At 46.0% G+C, this 16,690-nt stretch overlaps 1 protein-coding gene across 1 annotated transcript in view; it reads right to left on the bottom strand.

The window, feature by feature from the left end:
- NINL (ninein like) overlaps positions 1-16,690 on the bottom strand; it is a 176,603-nt gene that overhangs the window by 65,511 nt on the left and 94,402 nt on the right. Inside the window, exons 3-7 of the mRNA XM_044918806.1 lie at positions 10,566-10,662; positions 6,228-6,406; positions 4,323-4,389; positions 2,438-2,628; positions 1,553-1,705 (exon numbers count right to left, since the gene is read on the bottom strand). Of these exons, the coding sequence (XP_044774741.1) occupies positions 1,553-1,705; positions 2,438-2,628; positions 4,323-4,389; positions 6,228-6,406; positions 10,566-10,662 (687 nt within the window). The remainder of the gene's footprint in view (positions 1-1,552; positions 1,706-2,437; positions 2,629-4,322; positions 4,390-6,227; positions 6,407-10,565; positions 10,663-16,690) is intronic.

Genomic DNA, 16,690 nt, shown 5'->3' with positions numbered 1-16,690 from the left:
TCACAGGAGTCTCTTGCTATTACCAAACATTCCAGGTTTGTCTCATTGCCTGAAACACTCTCCCCCAACACTTCCATGGCTGTGCTTTCCAGGGCTCTGCTCTGACGGCCCCTCCCAACCCCCCACGTCCTCTCCCCACACTCAGTCCTCAGCAGGTGCTCATAGGCCCACATGCCCTCATCTGTTCTCAGCTGTGTTCCTACCTCTCCATAAACACTTAACTCAGGAATTGGGTGCTCACTAAGTTGTGCTAGGTACTTTACAGCCCTACAAAGTAGGCATTTGACCCGGTTTACAAAAGGGGAGATGGTAGCTCAAAATAGTTGGGAACATGGCCATGGCCGTGTGGAAAAGCTCAAATACCTAAATGCACCCTGACCACCCTTATCTCCCTCCCACCTGTTTCCTTTGTGCGGACTGCGAGCTTGAGGACAGGTGCATCGTGGCCTAACAGGAGAAGGTGGGGGCTGGGCCACATACCTGAGGCCCAGCAGCACCATGCCACGCCAGAGCCCATATACACAGGATGCAATACCCTCCACCCGCAGCCGTGTTGGCTCAGGGCACTTCCTGGGCAGTCAGGGCTTCCCTGGGCCCCTGCCTCTGATTAGAGTTGGGTCCTGCCTGGCCTCATGCCTGTGCCCAACGGCTCAGAGCCCTGTCCGCTGTGCCTCCTCATTGGGACACAGGAACAGGGGCAGCTCCACCACAGAGGAGGCACCTTCCTTCCACTGGCTCTAAGCATGACCCAGTGGGACTTCATTGTGGCCTCTGACCTTACATGGTCTGACACCTTCCTTTAATGCTCCTAGTTTCTTCTCTGTCCATTCTCATCAGGTTCAGATTCAGAAACTGGACTCTCAGATTACCCCGCCTAGCAGAGAACGTTACTGGTCCTGCACCACCCTTAGTGCACGGTGGGATTAGCCACGTCAGCAAGACTCTTCAGAGAACCATGTCCTGTGGTGGAAGAGGGAGGTTTTGCTGTCCTGGGATGGAGTAAAACCAAATGCTAAGCCAATGATCACCAAACCAGATCACAATTTAAATAACTGCCTTAAATCTGCTCTCCTCCATCTGCAGAGACCTGGTATTTGTATGAGAGAGAAGATTTAGGAATACAGGACAGGGAGAGCATAGGGTAGAGTACCTGGAGAGCTACTCCTAGGGAAGATCTGGAATGCTCTCACTGCACCGCAACAGGGAGGAGAGAAGGAGCTCTCCTCCTGGAAGGCAGCCTATCCCACAACCAAGGAACTGCCATGTAATCCTCATAAAATCCCCAGGAGGCAGGCACCCATTTTACATATGAAGAGCCTGAGGCTCAGAGAAGGCAAGTAACTCTATCAGGGACACACAGCTAGGGAGGGGCAATGCCAGATCAGCCCCAAGACCTGTGTGGTTCTAGAATCTAAGTCACGTGGCCTCCCACTTACACACAAACATGTACATACCCCACCCCACCCCCAACTTCCAGGTCTGTGAAGATGCTGAAGGCCAGAGAGTGACAGCAGTTACTGCTGTGGTTCAAGGCTCAATCATCCCATTTTACCTGGTAATGAGACCAGGACATGCTCGGTTTGACAGGAGTGGAAGATTCTGGAAGTGAAGTGGGCCCATGATTGAATAGGCCAAGCTGGAATTCCTCAAGACTCACTCTGCCGTCTCCATCTTGATCCAGTTTGTTAAACAGATCCTCCAGTTCCTAGACAAAAGCCGCCATACCTGTGCTGAGGCCACCACCACCCAGGCCTTCCCTCCCCATGCTGGGCAGTCTGCTCATCCTTACCAAATTCAAACTGTCTGGGACACACCTGACCTCCCTTGGCTTTGGGCCTGACATCTCCACGCCTGCTCAGTTTCCACCCTGCTGTGAATGGATGCCACCTGTACTTCCTATTTCTACAAATACCCATTCACAGTCTACCATGCCAGGAACTTGCTGGATGGTAAGAGGAAGACATACATACGGAATGTGCCCTGGGCCCCCAGCGGTTCAGGAACTAGCAAGGACAGCAGGGCTAAGGAGGATTTTACCAAGGGGGAGCTTCCCCATCACCACTGCCCACCCACCTCCCCTAGGGCCCTGCAAAAGGAAAGGAGGGGTGAATACAGCCCCTGGGGAGCGCAGCCTGCCTCAGGGGCCATGATATCTAGGCTGGGTGCTAGAACTGGGCAATGCAGGAAGGGGAAAGGGCACTCTAGGCAGAGGAAGGGTCATGAGTGAAGATGCTCAGACACCAGTGAGGCAGGCCACCTGTGACCTGCGTGGGTGCAGACCTCAGCAGCAGCACTGGGAGTTATCAGAGGACTTCAGACCAGAAAGTGATACAACCGCATCAGTGTCTGGAGGGTGAAGGGACTCTCCAGACCCAACACCAACCTGACCATCACAAGGAGTCCGTCCTCCAGTGTGGTCTGCCTTGGCCCCTCTCACCTCCTTGTCCAGTCCCTGGAGCCCGATGCTCTGGCAGACGATGGCCAGCTCCTGCTCGCTGAGGTGGCCGCTACTGCCAACGCCCAGCTCTTCCCAGATGCCCCGAACCCGGCTCTCAGGGGTGTCCAAGGAGGGGCTGCAGGGCTTCTGGAGGCACCTGAAGACCTCAGAACCCCAAGCTGGCAGCTGGCCTGAAGCAGGGAAAGTGACACGTAAACCCCACGCTCCAGGTGGAAGCACCTCGGGGGGGGAACACCCCAATGCTGGCAATGTACTCTGAAATCAGATGGACAGGGCAATGGACACACTTGAGTAGCAAAGCATCAAAGGTGGAATCTAGGTGATTGGTACAAGGCTGTTCACAGTATGATTCTTTCATCTTCATTCTGTGTTTGCAAATTTTCATAATAAAATGTCAGTGGGGGGGAATCTCTGGTCCATGTGGGGAAAACTTTCTCTGAAGGGAACCTCCTAAAGTCAGAAGTCAGACCACTGAAAGCACATAAAAGAGGGCTGCATTATTTGTATTTACCAAAAAAAAAACCACCAACAACAAAACAAAACCCAAAACACACACACACACACACACACAAAAACCCCAAAGCCAGATTAGTTTAAAAAAATTTTTTTTCTAGAAACTTATGTTTCTGAGCTTTGCCAGAGAAACAACTTGTAGAAGAACACAGACCAATGCTGGGGGTGCCATGAGAAGCCATCCATTGATGAGCCATGCTTCAAGCCAGACATCCCCTCCACAGCTAGTCCATACTGGCTGTGTGCTCATGAACAACACTGTATTGGGCTGAGGAAAATGCCTTCTTTGAGATCCCTTCTAGCTTAAAGAGTCTGAAATTTCTAAGTAAAAACATAAAAGCACCTCTGATACGAGGGTTTGTTTCTCAGGGATGGTGGAAGAGGTAAATCAATCCTCTGAGATCTGATGTGAGTTTCATGCACTACTGTCAGTTCTAATCTGTTGGAAAGGTTTCTGTTCAAGGCTAGGAAGAACCTGCGGGTGAAGATCCCAAATTGCACCATGCACAACCTTCTGGGCCAGTCCTTCCTTTCCCACCCTAAATTTAGACTTTGAGGCTAAGGCAGTTAGGATGTGATGGCCTGGCTGCTCTTCCTGATCTTTGTGCTTTGTCCAGCAGCCCAGGTGGGCGCTCAGGTCATTTCCTCTGACATCCACCGAGGTAAACAATGATCAGTGGCCCTTGTCCTTGAGGACCACAATGTAGAGCATGCTCGGTTCCAGCTGCTGATTTTTTACTGCAGCAGAAATTCAAGGTCAATTCAGGTCTCCCCCTTCAAATTAAGTTTCTGCACTTTCTGCCCTGTGACGCGCTCATGTGGGAGGCATCCTTAAGTCATCCACAGACCCACATGTGGGCACACTGCAACCTGCTTATGTATACCTGCTGCTGCCTTCTGGTTGCTCCTGCAAGGCTCCCGAGGGCCAAGACCATGTCTGGCATTTCATCTGGAGCACAGACAGGGCTGCTGACAGCTGCCAAGACTGCTTGCACACAGCCAGGAAGAGGATGTACCCAGACCCGGCACTTTAAGAAGGCAGTGCAACAGGCCTGAGACCCCCCAAGGCCATGCCTGCCAGCTGGCCCTCACAGACTATGAGAACGTGGCAGAACATACTGCTCACTTGGCCAGTGGCCTCTAAGGGTCTGACCTCAGGGGATGCTGAGGATCAAGTGACCACCTCCCAGCTGGGACTACCTCTGGAGTAGGGGCCCCCAAGGGACACCACCCACTCGGCATGCTTCCCAGGAAATTACACACGGCTGGCTCACTGACCAATGACCTAGCTCCTTGAACTTCAAAGCACTGGTCAAAGGGAGGGAGCACAACCATGAAGCTGTGGCTTTACCTCGTGCTTCAAACAACTCATTCTGAGGTTCTTTAGCACTTTCAGCTTCTTCGTCTGACTTGAGACTCTGGGAAAATGAAAAGAGAAAGATATGAATTCCCTAGAGTATGTGGCAGTGGACAGAGCTCCAGGAACAGCAGAACGGTATGTTGTGGTGCTGGGCAGGGACTGAGGAAGAGGAACAACAGATGGTGAGATGAAGCTCCTCGAGGGAAAGCCCACACTGGCAGGTGGGCTCTGTGTCCAGGCTGAGAGGCGCCAGCACAGAGCAGCTCCCTCTCACAGACCAAGCGCTACGGTATAGACACAGGGACACAGGAAGTTCCTCAACAGAAACCCCAAATCATCAGTAGTTCACACTAAAAACACAATCAAGCACTTGTACCCTAAAAGGGGAGAAAAATGTTTCCCAATCAACAGCTTCTTGTGGTGCTGGCTTCATACACCAGTGCTGGAGAGAAGTGGCTGTGGAGCACGGTCAACTTGCCATCACACCACATCATCTTGACTCAAGCTTAATGGTCCTCATCTCTCTGCACCCCATCCCTTATCATCCTTATCAGTTCAGCCAACAGTTGGAGGGAGAGTGGTTTTCTCTGTCCCTCCAGGAGCTCTAGGGACAGCATGATGCGTAGCAAGTACCTGACACTCAGGGCCCTTTGCAAGCTGCACCCTGCAGGGGGCAGGTCACCAAGAAACACTTGACTCAAGTAAAAACCTCAGGTTTTTGTGGCCAAGTCAGCCAACTACAAAATCAAAGTCGCTTCTGACAGGTGCTGTGTGGCCCATGACTGATCCTGGAAGGAATGTCAAGTTGACCAAGACTCAGAGGCCCTCAGAGCTGGCAATGAAATGAGAGTGGAATCTGGGAGCAGGTGCTGTGTCCCATTTTTCTAATGCATTCAGCCCAACCAACAACCTTAAAACAACATTTTCCCATGTTCTAGTTCCAGGGATCCAAGATGGTTTTACCACGCAGAATGGTACAATGGAGACAGAGCAGACTCCTCAGACCTCCATCTCTGAGGACCAAAGTTAAAGATAAAAAAGTGAATACCTGGGGTTTGTTGGTATTGTCTAGGCATAGAACATCCCTGAGCAAAGGGACTCTACGATTTAAGTAGATATGTTTGCCTCAACAAATGTTGTACATATAAACAAATTAATGTGAAAGCCCAGAGCTGTCTTACTAAAAATAAGTCCCCATAAAGCCCCACCTGACAAAGTGGACATCACAGACAGCAGAAACTAGGAACCTTCTGAAATTCTTGGAAACAGGTCTAAGGAATCCATGGTTAACTTGAAAGCTGTGGATCTGCCCCATGGATATTTCCTGACATGAAGGCTTTTGGGCTCCAGCAGCCCATCTCCTGCGTTTGCCCCAGCAGCAGTGAACAACTCAGGGACATGGGGGGCTAGAATCAACCCCCAAGGCCCCGGGAGGTGTCTGGTACATCTTCACCAAATTTTAAGTGTGGGCCTTGGTATATCCTAAGTATTCAAGGCAGGTGGGACTGTGGGCTTGGTACTTCCAAATTCCTAACCTTGCAGGGGCATCAAAAAAGCATCTTCCCTTTCTTTCCTCACTCCTATGAAACCATACAACCAGTCTTCTCCCAGTGCTGGGGAAAAGCTGGTGGTGGTAAGCAGGGGAGGGAAAGAAACAAGTGATTTGGATACCAATTCTCCGCTGCCCCAACGTCTGAAGGAGTACACTCGCTGGCCAGAACTTCCCTGCAGACAATCAGACCCAGAGATACTTTAGAACAAAATGTCATTTCCCAATGTGCACCCATGCTTCTGGTGACTTGAGATGCCCAGAAATGCCCACCTGCCCCTCACATCCTCTTGTAGTCATGTCACAATGACTAAGTGAAATGGGGTGGGGAAGGGGACCCGACCCACCTCCACACTTTCCAAAGATGCAGAGCGGTGGAGTTGGCCTCTCCCAGCGGTCCAGGCCTGCTGTTCTGGTAAACATTTGGCTCCTGTTGCAGAGCCACCCGGCTCGGGCTCGGGCCGGCTCCAGCGACCGTACCACTTAGAGCCGCTCACGTACTTTGGCGGGACAGCACGAGAGGCAGCTGGAAAGAAAATGGGAGGTTTGGTGGGGGGGCCCACACACTGCTGCAACACATTTCAAGATGCGGAGTGCAGCCTTTACAGATGCACACAGAGAGTGTCTGGAGGAACACAGAGAACAGTTAACAGTGGTCAATCTATTCTCCCTAATCCTCAGGCAGGGGACCGAGAAACCCAGGCTGGGAGACGGTAACTTTCTACTCTAAACTCTATGTACTGTTTAAATTTTTCTTTCTTTCTTTTTTTTTTAAAGATTTTATTTATTTGTTCGAGAGAGAGAGAGCATGCGCGAGCACGCATGCACAAGCAGGGGGAGCGGCAGGCAGAGGGAGAAGCAGACGACCTGTGGAGCAGGGAGCCCAACTCGGAACTTGATCCCAGGACGCTGGGATCATGACCTGAGCTGAAGGCAGACACTTAACCGACTGAGCCTCCCAGGTTTCCCTGTTTAAATTTTTCTGAGCATATTTTGCTTTTGCTTATGTAGTAAAAGACTACTACTACTAAGAAATGACTTCTTGTTTATCTAAGAGAAGACTAATACTAATAGCATTTTATTAGAAAAAAGGAAAAAAACCTCCAATAATCCAGCGACATACTGCTCTGGAGACCAGAAGGTCACTTCCCACCCTGCTCACTTCAGGACCCGATCTGGACAGGACCATCAGGGCACTGTGGGCGTGGACCTCACACACAGCCCAAGAGCTGAAACTTTGCAGGTCTGAAGTCTGGGGCAAAGGCAGGCATGGGTTTTAGTTTGGGATTCATGAGAATCCCTTAAACCCTAACAATCCCTTCCATTTCCTTCTTCCCTCCTGACCTATCCACTTCTGTACAGAGCAGCTGGGACCTTTCAGACAGAGAAGAAATGACACTGACACTGTGTGGAATTTGGGTGGGTAGGAGAGAGACTGGGGAGGGTATTATGGGTAGCAGCCAGGACAGGACACAGGTTCAGAGGAAAGTAATCAGAATGGGCTGGTTGGAGAAAAAGGCAAAGGGTCCAGTGAAGTAAGGCCAGGCCAGGAAAACTGAGCAGCATTTCACTGAGAGGTGTCACATTCCTTCAAGCCAAGTACCACATCATTCCCTTCTTCCATACCTCAAACGGCCAGGCCACAGCCCCTGCCCTTGGGACCACATCAGAGGAGGGGGCTGGGTACAGCCTGGCCAATTGGAAGCACAGTGATACCAGTGGCAGATAGACACTGGGGTCAAGGGAGGAAGACTCCAAGTTCCACGTGGCATGGACAGACTGTGAAGTGACAGCATGACATTTAAGGCAGCTGACAATATGCAGGGCGAATATAGCATTGCTCACCTCACTGGGACACTTGGAGGTAATCATGGACACTATACCAATCACCCTGGGACAACAGGCATGTGATGTGCTGGAGAGGAGGGCAAAGTGTCTGAGTCAGCAAAGAGAAAACAGAACCTGTGTGCAGACCCGGCAGTGTTCAGAAGGCGGAGGCTACAAACACGGAAAAAGGCTCCCACCAGAGAGCTGCCAAAAGGGTAAGTGAGGACCAGTGAATATAGGCTCTTGCATCTGAGCATGGTTTCTGGTTACAGAGAGGCTGCAGGCTGGTTGATGTGGGCAGAGGAAGAATCTTCCACCTTGAGGTGGTTTAGGAAGAGGTAAAGTCCTATCAGGTGGGAAGTGGGAAGATGGGGCACATTTAGGAAACCAAGCACAGAAAACTCAGAGGGACTCTGATGCCCCCCACCCCTTAGGTGGCACGAGGGGAGGAGTCTCAGTCCACACATATGGCCATTTAATTGAGGAAAGCTTTGAAATCCAAAAGAAAAGAAAAAGCCAAAGAAAACAACAAAAAAATAGAACAGGTAGAAAAAACCCACAAGTCCTAGAATAGCTCCTTTCTCTCTTTTTTTTGTTTTTGGTTTTTGTTTTTGGCTTTTTTTAGTGCTTGTCCACAGATCCAGTTTTACATTTAGAAGCTCCATGCATTCTCTAGTGTGGGAGGGGCACGTGCAGGGTCAGGGACACTGGGCACCTTTCCATTCTTGTACACCATCACAGGCCATATTCCCAAATCCTGTATTCGTAAAGGCCAGTGGCCATCTTCACCTCTTAGAGAAGAAAAGTGTCAGACAAAGCAACCAGCGAATGCCCTGAGGATCCTATAAATGGTTCCCACTGCTGGTCTGCTCCTCCCACGGCAGGGTTCTCTGCACTATACCCAGGAGCTCTTGCAGCCTTGGGCAGCCAATGGAAGGAGCAGGTTCTGTCTACACCGCATATACAAGGGCCCAGGGCTTGCAACTGGAAAATTGTGACTCGAATCTTGGTTCTCACTTACTAGCTGTGGGATCTTGGACAAATAAATCCCTTCACACATCAAGCCTCAGTTCTTCATCTGAATAATGGGCATGATAATGCTACAGATCTCTGGGAGTCTGGGCACACTGAAGACAGTCGATGTGAGCTCTCATCCTTTACACTTCCCACTCCCCTGCCCCAAGCCCTCCCACACTGTTATCCCTGTTATCCAGTCATGCACCTATTCCAGACCAAGGATCTGCCATGGCAGGAGCCTGCCGTGGGCTGAGGGAAAGAGCTCCCTCCTCGGTCTGCTCATCAATACCATGCCTCCAACCTCAAACACACTGCCCCATGCCCCCTTTCACTCACCTGCCCAATACTCATCAGAGATAGCCAAGATGGGTCTGAAGCATCGCTGCCACTCACGGCCTCGAGTCTGACGGAGCAGGCACTAATGACGTCTGTCAGCATCTTCTGACCCTCACCCCACAATCTACATGCCCCTGAGTGGACCGCTCTCCAAACCTGCCCTCCACCTCCTGATCATTACCAAAGCCAGGGGGCATTCCCCCTCAGGACACCACTTCCACTTGGACATGCTATCTTTGTCCCACCAGCTCCATTCCCATAACAGGAGTCTAATTAGGCCTATCAGCACAACACACCACTACTGTCTGACAAAAGAAACAGTGAGGTCTGTCTCTGGCTGCTGGCATCCTACGTGCTCTGCCAACCTCAGTGGTCTAGATACACCTGTGTCTGCACTGAGCTTTCAATTCTTGAAACTTCAACTGCTCTACATCTACTTTATCTTGTCAACAGCCCATGCCTTAAGGACAGCACACAATATTATTTGACACTTGTGATACTGCGATTTATAATAAATATGTATTTGTTCTTCATCTCATCCCTGGCCCAGAGCTCCTAAAACCCTTGGAATGTCCTAAGTGACAAGAGCAACCAAACCTGAGTTTATGTTAATGAGGTGGCTTCTGGAAAGCCCTTAAGGATGGGGGCTGGTTGCCCAGGGACCCAACCATGTGATTAGAGGGTTAGAATGTTCAGCCCCACTCTGACCTCCAGGGAAGGGGGAGGGGCTGGAGGTTGAATTCAATCACCGATAGCCAATGATTTGATCAAACATGCCTATGTAATGAAGCCTGAATAAAAACCCATCAGGATGAGGTTCAGAGAGCTTCTGGGGTGAACACACAGAGACTGGGAGAGAATGGCTTGCCTGGAGAGGGCATGGAAGCTCTGTATCCTTTCCCCATACCTTGCCCTATGCCTTCTTCCACCCGGCTGTTCCTGACTTACATCCTTTTATAATAAACTGGTGATCTGATAAGTAAACTGTTTTCCTGAGTTCTAGGAGCTCCTCTTGCAAATTAATTGAACCTGAGGAAGGGGTTGTGGGAACCTCTGATTTATAGCCAATCAGAAGCATAGATGACAACCTGGATCTGTGACTGTCATCTGAAGTGAGGACCATATTGTGGGATTGAGCCCTTGGCCTGTGGAATCTGAGGCTATCTGCAGGTAGGCAATGTCAGGATTGAGTTATAATGTAGGACACCCAGATAGTGTTGGAGAATTGCCTGGTGTGAGACAGACTACCACACATACACACAGAAGTGCTATGTGTAAAGGAAAACAATAGAGCTTCTCCTTTCCAACACTATCGCACAAATAAGGAAACAGAAGAAGAAAAAACCCAAAGTCTTGTCCCAGTCCACACAGGTTGGCAGTAAGGGAGTGGAGTTACAATTTAGTTCTCAGACCTGCTATATTCTTCAATCTGAATATCACACTCTAGAAGGTAACAAATAATGAAAAAAACAAACACTTGAAGTGAGAAGAGGAAATCCTCTTACTTGATTCCAAAGAACTACTGTCTTCGTCTGAGGGGCCAACACCAGCAGTTGATGACAACACTGCCACAAAACCTTCTTTAAATTCCTCAAAGTTAACCTGGTAAATATAAGAAAAGAGAGGTCAGCACTACTTTCAACAGATCACTATATAATACCTTAGCCTTTTGTTTTTATTCTCAGATGGAAACATCTTATTATTGCCTTTAGCTCTGAGAACGTTCATTTGTTCTAATATTCACTTAAGATTTTTTTTAAATAGAAGAATATAACAAGTAAAAGTGAGTCACAAACTAATCACCAAAAAACTCCTATTACCAATTTTAATAATTAGAAAATGTACCCAAAATGGGGATCTGATGATCATAAAACATTAATATACAAAAAGAAAATATCCAGGCTATCACCACCCCACCAAAAAATGGAATAATATCAGCACCTTAGAGGCTCCTCCACCATGGCTCCTTTCCTATTAAATTCCCTGCCCCCCACTCTTTTATGGTTTTAACATCTTTGCTTTTTTCCTCATTTGTATGCATCCCCGAACAATATGGTTTAGTTTTGCCTCTTTTCAAATTTGATCTAAATGGAATCATATGCATATATTCTTTTATGTCCTGCTTCTTAGACTCAATATTACTTCTGTAATGTTCATTCAAGCTGCCATGCAAAATGCATTTTCTCTGCTGTATAGTATTCCATTGTTTGTGCAAAAATTTATTAATCCATTCTACTGATGAATATTCCCATTGTTTCCAGTGGCTGGTTATTTTTTTTAAAAAAGGCTTTGAACAGTATTGCACATGTGTCCTTAGGAGTTTCTTAGGAGTATATGTCGATGAACGGGCTTGCTGGGTCATGGAATATGCATTTAAATCCTCTTAGTGAACTGAATCTTTTATGACTATAAAATGCTAACCCTCTTTACTTTGGTAATGTTTTTTTACCATAAAGACTAGCTTTCTTTTGGTTAGTATCTACATGATACATCTTTTCACCAAATTTTAATAATGTCAACTTTTTGTATCCATATATTTCAGGTGTCGTTTATAAAAGCTTTATCTTTTAACTATTTAGTCTATTTACATTTAATATAATTACTGATATATTTGGATTTAAATCTACTATTCTATTGTGTGCTTTCAATCTGACCTGCTTGTGTTTTCTCCCTGGTTTCCTCTCTTTGGATTTACTGACTTTTTTTTTTTAGGACTTCATTTTCCCTTTACTAAGTTAGAAGTTATATAGTCTATTTCCTTTCTCTGACCATTTATCCTAAAAATTACATCACACATCCTTAGCTTATCAAAGTTTACTATTAGTCGATACTTTTACCCTCTTCCGTGACAACAGGAAGCCTATGTAACACTTTCATTTCATCTACTATACTCCTGACTTTCATGCCTTTCTTATGAGTTGCCATATATTTTAACTTGCTCTATTTTAACTCCCCATGAAATATTACTTTTTATTTTATATAATCAATGTTCATTAAGAATTATCCAAATATTTTACTGCTTTGTTTTTCATTTGTTCTTGTATTTCTGACCTTCTGTCTAGGATTATTTTCTATCTATTTGAAGTGCATGGTTTAGAATCTCATTTTTCTTAAGTATGCTGGTGCTAAACTCTGTAGTTTGTCTGAAATGTTTTTATTTCACTTTCAATAGACATTTTTCAAGAAGATAAACAATTTATTAGAAGAATAGTAGAAATGACCAAGATGTTCATAAATGGAATGGGTAAATTATGATACAGTCAAAAAATGAAATATGATGATGGAAAAAAAACGAGACAAGATGAACTGTATTTCACAGATATAATATAGAGTAAAGGAAGTCAGACACTATGTAGTGAGCATGTACTGTGTATTTCCATTCTACAAAGATCAGAAACAGGCAAGGCAAATCTATGGTGTTAGTGTCAGGACAGTAGTGGCCTTAGTGAGAGAGGGCTGCAAGACACATGGGGAGGGATTCCAGATGCTCGTCACCCAGGTGTGCTCAGTATGGGATAGTCACTTGAGTGTACACTTCTGCTATGTGCTCTGTTCTCTATGGATGCTTCAGTAAGTCACACAGAAAGAAGTCAACAGAAGGGCTTACGTAGGTCAAAAGGTTACCAGTAAATGCTGGAAAAGCAGATTTGGGGCTATAGAGCCAAGCATGCTTCTCAAATCTGGCACAGAATTTGAATGAGCAAACCTCTGTTGCCGCCACTGAGCACTAAATACAGCTGTTTGCCTGGGATACACATGTTATCATGACCTGACACTGGATTATTTGTGCATTTGTTTATTTTTGTGGGCAGGACCACCTTCAGCTAAATGAGGTTTATCTAGACCACTGAGAGGAGACAAGCCCAGACAGCAAAAAGCACAATGGCTGATTCAGATCCTTCCTTAAATTGGGGGCTAGTTTATTAGGTTCTCTACCTTGGGTGAACCTGTGTTTTGTTTTGTTTTTAACTTTTTTTTTTTTTTGGGTGAGAGAGAGAGATAGCGAGAGAGAGCACAAGCAGGGAGGAAAGGGAGAAGCCGACTCCCCACCAACAGGGAGCCTGAAGTGGGACTCGATCCCAGGACTCCAGGATCATGACCTGAGCTGAAGGCAGACACCTAACTGACTGAGCCACCCAGGCACCCCTGAACCTGTGTTTTGACGTAGATTTTCCTGGCCCTCTGAGGTCCCAAAGACCACATCAATTTCACAGTTTCTCAGCACTAATGGGGTTTGTGTGCTGGGCTGAACCTCTCTCAGTGTGTGACTTACAGATTTTTAGGCTGGTAATTCTTCACTGACTTATTTGCTCTTTACCATTTTCAAGATCTTTGATTTTATGATTTTGTTCAGCTTTTTTAGTAGCCCTCCCTGGAACGTTGGCCTGTGTTTGCTAACCTGCCACTACCAGAATGTCTGAAGCCTGTTCATACTTTTTTAGGACTGCATAAATTTCATCAGATGGATCTATCAGAATTTATTTAACCAATCTCATATTTAAAAGGCTGTTTCCAATCTTTTGCTATTTGAATCAATACTAGAATGAATATCTTGCATAGATTTCATTTCATATGAAGATAGACATTATATTTCTTTGATGATCACATCCTAGCTTCTGCATATTGCAGAGCACATACTAAGTGCTCAAAAATACTTGTTGAAAGGACGCCTGAGTGGCTCAGTCAGTTGAGTGTCTGCTTTCGGCTCAGGTCATGATCCTGGGGTCCTGGAACCGAGCCCCATGGGGCTCCCTGCTTGGCGGGGAGCCTGCTTCTCCCTCTGCCTGCCACTCCCCCTGCTAGTGCTCTCTCTCTCTGACAAATAAATAAATGAAATCTCTTCTAAAAAATACTTGTTGAATACATGGAAGCAAAAGGAAATGACAATTTTGCTTGATTTAATCTCTGATTTCTTTTGTGTCCTTGGTAATACTTATCAGCTGACTTTCTTCCAACCAGCAAACAGTAGTGGGATCTGATGGCCAAGTGTGTTGACATTTTATCTGATACTATTCTTTTTTTTTCTTAAAAGATTTTATTTATTTGAGAACGAGAGAGACAGAGATAGTGAGAGAGAGCATGAGTGGGGGAAGGGGCAGGAGAAGAGGGAGAGGGAGAAGCAGACCCCCTGCTGAGCAGGGAGCCTGCCACGGGGCTCAATCCCAGGGCCCTGGGTCATGACCTGAGCCAAAGGCAGAGACTTAACCAACTGAGCCACCCAGGCGCCCCTATCTGATACTATTCTGACTGTGCTTGTGTTTCTGTGTTTTCTTCCTTTGTAGCTCAAGAAAGGGGGACGAACAAACTCATAATACTCAGGTGCTTCACCAAAAAGGACATACCATCATCTCTGTATAATCTCAGACTCACTCATCACAGATAGAGGCTAGACCCTTTGACAATCATTTTGAACTTTAAAATTATTTTCAGTAACACTACGTTAAGAATTATTTTTTCAAGTATATGCACCCCTATGTTTATTGAAGCATTATTTACAATAGCAAAGATACAGAAGCAGCCCAAGTGCCTGTCAAGAGATGAATGGATAAGGAAGATGTGGTATATGTATACAAAGGAATACTGCTCGGTCATAAGAAAGGATGAGATCTTGTCATCTGTGATAACATGGATGGACACAGAGGGTATTATGCTAAAATAAGTCACAGAAAGACAAATGCCATAGGATTTCACTCATGGTCATCTAAAAAATAGAATCTAAAAAATAAATGAATAAACAAATAAAAAGCAAAAACAGCCCCAAAATACAGAGGACAAATTGATGGTTGCCAAAGAGGAGGTAGTAGGGGGATGGACAAAATGTTGAAGGGGAGGGCGCCTGGGTGGCTCAGTTGGTTAAGCGACTGCCTTCGGCTCAGGTCATGATCCTGGAGTCCCGGGATCGGGTCCCGCATCGGGCTCCCTGCTTGGCAGGGAGTCTGCTTCTCCCTCTGACCCTCCTCCCTCTCATGCTCTCTGTCTCTCATTCTCTCTCTCTCTCAAATAAATAAATAAAATCTTAAAAAAAAAAAAAAATGTTGAAGGGGAGTGGGAGATATAGGATTCCAGTTATGGAATGAATAAGTCATGAGGATAAAAGGCACAGCATAGAGAATATAATCGATGATATTGTAGTAAAGTATGGTGACAGATGGCAGTTACACCTGTGGTGAGCATAGCATAACATATACACTTGTCTAACCACTATGTTGTATACCTAAAACTACTGTTAACATTGTATGTCAACTATATCTCAATTTAAGAAATAATTATTTTTTGAGAGTAAAATTCTCTTTCTGACCAAATTTAAAATACTAAAGCTAAGATCCTTCCCACTGATAAAGAAACAAGAGAACATACATAAAATGCACATGGAAATTTCCCACACTCCACAGGAATCTTAGGCCACATTAATTTCTGGCTTGAAACCAGACCTTGATAATGTTTCTTTAACAGGAAATAGGAATTAAAAATGAGCATGCCCTCAACACATTAAAACATTACCTTGCTAATTCAAATTAATATTGTTTATAATATTGTTCTTCATTTTTTAACTGGATTGAAGTATCAATGACTAACATTTACATGATGTCATATATGTTAGTTACTACAAGGAAACGATGTGTGATATTTGAACTGAAAATCCAATCAATTCTCCTGGATAAAGGATTTCTCTTGATTTTCTCTGAAGACTCCTGAAATCTCCACCATTTGGTTTCTGTTGTAGAAAATGGTAACAACTATCTGGATATTTCTGGCTTGACACCAGGTTCCCCTAAAACATCTACAGAATGTTTCACCTATATGCTGGCTGTGTGAGCGATGCCCTGTCTATGGGATGAAGCAAAGGAGCAGTAAAAACTCTGAAAGCAGAAATAATCCACCACGATCCCCATCACAGAGGAGGTAGTGTAAAAGTATGGGGTGGAGGGAGACAAAAGCAGGCCCCTAGAGGCATCAGCTGCTGTGGGCACTGCTCTTGAAATGTTACAGAGAGGGAAAGAGGGACAACTTCAGGTCAGACTCAAGAGCACTAATGGAAGCAGAGCTATTTCTTAATTTACCCAATACCTGACTTGTTTTTTTGGAAACATAAATCATGGCTGTAAGAGAATGGAGCTGGGATAGACAGAAAGATGGATGAACATGTGCAGAGCTTTGCCACAAGCCATTGTTAATCAGAAAAGGTCAGGCTCCTGTCATTGCTTATGAGTGTCTGTCTCTCCTTCTAACGTACCTCCCCATAAAAGTGTGGAGAAACTTCCAGGCTCCCAGAAGGATTACAACTCAGAGGAACTGTTTTTTGGGATACATGTGATGTGGGGGAGGCCAGAAATCTCAAACCCAAGTTGATTTTTCTCTTTACTGAAGTTCCAATACTAACCTTTTTTTCTATCATAATTTGATGTTTCTATTTTTTTGAAAAGATTTTATTTATTTATTTGAGAGAGAGAGCACAAGCTGGGGGGAGAGGCAGACTCCTGCTGAGCAGGGAGCCCAAGGAGGGCTCAATCCCAGGACCCTGGGATCACGACCTGAGCCAAAGGCAGATGCTCAACCAACTGAGCCACCCAGGTGCTCCAATTTGATGTTTCTAAAAGTTATACTACGGTTGCTGGGGGGGGGGGGGGGG

The sequence above is a fragment of the Neomonachus schauinslandi genome, chromosome 10 (assembly GCF_002201575.2).
Source record: "Neomonachus schauinslandi chromosome 10, ASM220157v2, whole genome shotgun sequence".
In the NCBI taxonomy this organism is placed as follows: domain Eukaryota; kingdom Metazoa; phylum Chordata; class Mammalia; order Carnivora; family Phocidae; genus Neomonachus; species Neomonachus schauinslandi.
Note: the sequence above shows the minus strand (reverse complement) of the source record. Positions and strands in the feature narration are given on the sequence as shown.